Source organism: Pygoscelis adeliae, unplaced genomic scaffold (genome assembly GCF_000699105.1).
Source record: "Pygoscelis adeliae isolate BGI_AS28 unplaced genomic scaffold, ASM69910v1 Scaffold108, whole genome shotgun sequence".
Classification (NCBI taxonomy): Eukaryota; Metazoa; Chordata; class Aves; order Sphenisciformes; family Spheniscidae; genus Pygoscelis; species Pygoscelis adeliae.
The window spans coordinates 5,174,713-5,180,272 of record NW_008825498.1 but is presented as its reverse complement, the minus strand read 5'-3'; the positions used below and the strand labels follow the sequence as shown (position 1 = coordinate 5,180,272).

Here is a 5,560-nt window from a genome sequence, read left to right as displayed (position 1 = left end):
CAGGAATGGCATCAGTAGGGAATACAATACAGCTCACTTTTGTTCTGCTTTTATCATAAAAGTCACATACCAAAACACTACAAAATATACCTGCTGTATTTGTAGTGGAAAAGGTCCCAGTGAGTTCTCTATCATAACGGATGGAATAGGGCCCCACCTTCTTTTGGTTCGCTTGAGGACTGTATCTCTAGCATGCCTGGTCTTCTGTGTCTGGGTCTAGAAGATAAAAAGATGGGTAAGAATATACCCATATATTCTTAACTGTGTAAGTTAAGACTGTCAACTGTCAACTACAGTGACCCAGCACGAAGCTGTACTCTGTGAAACAGTATTTCAAATATGTAAGGTATCTTGAAATTAGAAACTCACCTTTTTTTCTTCTTCCACCAAGCTAACATGTATTTTCTTTTGTACATGTTCTTGAATATCTTTAAGTAATATGGTAAAAGTCTTTTTCTCAGCAGATAAAGAAACAGCAGATGTTGTGTACACAGAACCATCCTCTAGAATTTTGAAGTTCTCATTACTGGAACTGATAAACTCTGCCGACTGAAGGCATTCTTTCAAATCAACTGTAAGAAAAAATATTCAGACAATAACTCAAACAGCGAAACAACAACATGCCTCACAAAACAAAAAAACATTCCCTAAGTAAAATTATATTTACTGACACATGGAGTCTTCAAAAATTTGGTCATTCAGTATTTAAGCGTCACAAATATAGATTCTAGAACCCATTTATGCACTCAGATTTGACCAAGTTCACATGCATTTCCACTCTTCTGTTCGTGTTTCCTAAAGGACATGGGTGCTTCGTGGGTATCTTTCAACAAGACACTATCACACTGGTAAAATTATTGAAGCATTGGAAATGAACTAATAGATTTAAATGCAAAAAACATTGTAGACACGCTCATTACTGGATCAGTAGCTATTACATTTGCCTTGTGCTCCATGCCCCACAAAATCAGTGAAGATGATTAATTAATGCAAACGCCCAACGGAGATATTGCATCTTGGAAGTTTTGCCCTGAGGAGGAAAGCGCTGACTGGTACTATGTGACTTAATAGTCTCGGGAGGACAAAGGCCTTTAAATTATGAGGCAGACAGACGGGAGAGATAAAGACTAACTCTAGAACAAACAATTGGCAATTTTTTTAATATGTACATGATAGAATCCCATGCAGTTTATAGGAAGTACCAAGTAAGTTCAGCATACTTCTCAGGTATTTTTTACGGCATTTGCTATCACTTGTGGCTAAAATAAAATAAACTTTAATGCACTTTAATAAACTTGGCTCATCGGCAAGTAATTCAGCTCTACAGGTGGAGAAAAAGCAAAATCAGGATAATCACAATGAACTGCAGTAGTACCACAGCACTAAGCAAGAACAATTTGGCACCCTGAAAGGGATGAAGGCCAGAGACCTAAACTCTAGACAAATGACCCTTGCAGAGTACAAGAGGTGTCAGTGTCATGTTCTCAAAATCAAAACTTTTCAATACTCCTTCAATGATACCATAGTGGATGGGACCTTGCTCTATGAAAGCTGATTGCAAAATTCCCAGAGTAGAGTAGATGCAGAATTTCACCCCATATATGTAGATGATACTTTCAATAAACTAAATTTCATTTCTCTTTCAAGAATGCAAGAACAGGTGGAAAGTATAATTTTAAATATGACATGATTTCTTCCTTTTTCTTCTTAAGTCTTTAACTGCTCAGTTAAACATTTCCTAGACTTTCTATAGTACTGCAGCAGTGACCCCTCTCCCTTGTCAATGTGTACAATGAAAATTTAGTATTGAAGAGAATATCACTGCCCCACTTAAAGGTGTCTTATACGTCTGCATATTACAGCACTGCGTTTCAAAAATATCAGACTGGAGATTTTTTTTCTGATGGTTATGTGAGTCAACATTATGCTCAGTTAGCCATAGCTTTGTGGGATCTTTTTTCTTTACAGCGTCTTATATACGTTGCATACGTCAGAAATATAAAAAACCTTACAACAACCAGGAAAATCCTGACTCGTCTTATTGTCAAGGTGTGGTCCTTGTATCAATGCAAAATATATTACACTTTCTCAATAAATGTTTAAGTAATGTCATTCAAACTATAAAGGTTTTGTTAAATGTTTAGAAAAAATAAAGTTTAAGTTCAATGTTATGCAATTTCTTTCATAGCACTGTAATAACACGAAGTTTTGTTTTTATATAAATCAAGTTTATTTACACAGAAAAATGTTAAAGTCTCTGAGAACATGCTAAATACTTAAACAGCTGTAGCAACCTTTCATTTTAAAATTTAACAGTAAGGTCAATGAACTTTCATTTTTAAAGCTAGATTTTCTGACCACTTGTATTGTGATGAACTACCAATCCACTTTATTTGTTCCTTCTGTAGGAATGTGGATTAGGATTGCAGATTTGGAGCATACTCCTCTGCTGTCCTAGGACTCACACAGGGTACCTCTGAACCCTCAAAATCAGTCCCAGGCAGCACAGAACCCTGTAGCAGCTCCTACGCCACACCTTTAAAAGCTGCCTTTCAAAGACTGGTCTGAAAAAAAGGAGTGGGGTGTCTTCTGGCCTCCTCTATTCCTCTCAGTCACCTGCACGCTGCCCTGAACCAAGACAGGCTGTCCAGTCAGACAGGAGCACTCTCCCAACCCAATGTGCATGCAGGACACCTTTGTAACTCCTCTCCTTGCGTGCCCTGAATGCCCCAGCACTCCTGAGAAGTTGCATCCGTGTTACACAGAGCAGCAGCTTCTGGGTGCTTTGCTTGTGCGGGTTTTGTCTTCTTTTTTTTTTTCTTTCCCATTATCCAAATGGCTTACTGACTTCTTCATATGACCCTGTGGGTTATGGGTGCACTTTGGAGTATTAAGCCACTTATTTAAATACTAAGCCCTAGACTCCAAATTTTTAAACCATTAAACTCCGCCATTCTCCTTTTAAAATAAATACTGAAAGCTGACAATAGCTGTTTACGCAAAAGTCAAATGGATGCACGGAGCCAGCGTTTCAAATCCGTAACAAACATAGGGCGTATCCTTCATAAAAAGGCTGATCCAGCTGTTTAACTGGCTGTCCAGTCATCCATTCATTCCATTTAAAAAAAAAAAAAAAAGGTCTCCTTCACTGTTAACAGCATCTCCAGCAAAGGTGCAATGTTGTATTGTTAAGATGGGCATCTCGCAGTTTCTCACCTCTGCCAACTAACGTGTCAGCCTCTAGTTCAGAAGGAACATGAAAAATTACTTTCTTGCAAGCTTCACAGCACAAACTCAGTACCTAGAAAACAAATTAAGAAATCAGGAAAAAAAAAATTATTACATGCTATTTTGAATAATAACTACAGTTACTGAAGCTGCCTTTGGTTTGTTTTTTAAAACAAGCCAGTGAAAAGGCACAGAAAGCACTCTTCAGCTAAAAAGACAAGTACTATGCAGCATAGCATGTAAAGTTTCACACTGGAAACAAGATCTGACTACTGCTCCTGGATCTGTCCATGGCTTGTGGGTTTTTTCTAAAATCACAGCAGCACGGACACCAACAGCAAGAGTTGCCTTTGACTAGATTTCCCCTACACTACTACTTTAGTAGCAGAAAGACAAAATACAGCTTCACAGTGCACTCCCTCCAACAGCATTCTTGCCCAATTTCGATCCAAGGTCTCTAACTAAGTATTAAGGCTCAACCCGTCAAAACTCAGTTTGGTAGAACTATGGTGATGCTTAACATTAAAGGGGCAAGTGTCTTATTAAAACCACATGACGACACTTACACTTACATATCACTTTGCATCTTCAAAGTACATTCTCAACAAACTAATTAAATCGAGCTTCAGCAATTAGATATGACATAAACAAAACGTTGTATATCACAGCAGTCCACTCCCATATAACCAGTTACAAAATGGGGTCCTCCTCAAAATTCAAATGAGTAGTAGATAACCAGACCTTTTTATAAAAAGAATCACAAATGGAGGTACAAAGATTTTCCTCAGCACAGAGCAATTTAGTCCTGACCTCATATTATGTATGTGTGTGTATACATATATATCTTGCCTAGTGTCTATCCAGATGTTTAAAATTGTAATCCAAAAATCACACAGATAATTAAACAAAGAAATAGAGAAATGTAAATAAATGTATTCACCCTTTTAAGTACATTTACTCTTTCAGGATGAAAGTCTAGTGAAAAGGAAAGTCACCTTTATTTTGCACATACCTTTAGGATTAAAGGTATAAAGCAGTAAATAGCTAATGGAAATTCTGAAAATGGCTTGTGATTCTTATTAAGAAAATACTTCAATAAAAATACTTTAAAATCTTTAAGACGTTAGGAACTTTCAGAATAACTATGACCAGCTAAAAAAATGACGTTGAAATGTGGAATTTAAGCATTGCATTAAAGCAATTTAAATGTTGTGTCTGCATCATAAAAGCTCTTCATACTGTTTCTTATATATATACACACAGATATAAAAATATGTATATATAAACCAATTTAAACATCCCTGTTTATGTATTAGTGGGCACTTTCCTTATTAACAGATACTTAATAAAACACTCCTGATAGACTTTATATTAATTTTTAAGTTATTCAAATAACACCATCTTACTACATTGTTGTAAGATACTTTAAGAATCAATGACATCTAATTTCGAAATAGTAATGCCAAGCTAGTCTGATGTAAGCACAAAGAACAACTGAGGAGTTTAAAAAATGTAAATATGGTAGTTATTTGCGGATATCAAGATGTAAGGAAACACCAGGCAAAAATAAGCTGTGATGTCCTTCCACTTTACAAAGAAGACACTTCAGCAGTTTCCTGAGTTTAGGTGTTGGTTATTTTCTACTTGTCAGGGGAATTTCTTTTACTTTTTTTAATTAGATGTATGAGTAAACTCGCTTGGGTTTCTTATTATGAATACCCTAGCAAAGGCAGACACACAGAATGTCTGGAATAGTAACACCGCCATTAAAATGTACATATCTAATGAATATGAAAATAATCAATTCAGCGCTTCAGCACTACCGAGTATTTTTCTTTCAAGCTCAAACGATCATCTGCCCTCTTTTTGTGAACGCAATGACAATAGGGAAGAAAGAGGGTAAGAAACAAAACACAAATGACTTTCAGTCATCCACTTCAAAAAAAAGAAGAAAAAAAAAAGAAAAAAAAAAAGACACCACTCCCCTGTTCTCCCCGACAACGGCCTTTCTGTAGCTGATAATTGTACACAAACACAGTAAATTGAAGGTAAAGGAAACCGCTGAAATTGTTCAACGCACAGCTGCCTCTTCCAGAGGAGCTCAACACGCTCCACACCACACGCACATCCCTTCCCACGGAAAAGGGACGATCGTCGGGGGAGGGGGGCAGAGTGGGGGAGATTTAAATAAACTGATCTGCGGTTTAATTTTTTTCTATGAATAACCAGAAGCAGCATTAACGACCAGAGCATGTGTCCACCGCCTAACCTCACGGCACGCTCCAAAAGCCACCCGACCACCAGTCCGAAAGTTAACCCAACAACCCACCGG

General features: G+C 37.2%; 1 protein-coding gene across 1 annotated transcript in view; it reads right to left on the bottom strand.

The window, feature by feature from the left end:
- Positions 1-5,560, bottom strand: part of DSC1 (desmocollin 1) — a 41,614-nt gene that overhangs the window by 19,149 nt on the left and 16,905 nt on the right. The window contains exons 2-4 of the mRNA XM_009331481.1: positions 3,217-3,301; positions 370-572; positions 91-204 (exon numbers count right to left, since the gene is read on the bottom strand). Of these exons, the coding sequence (XP_009329756.1) occupies positions 91-204; positions 370-572; positions 3,217-3,301 (402 nt within the window). The remainder of the gene's footprint in view (positions 1-90; positions 205-369; positions 573-3,216; positions 3,302-5,560) is intronic.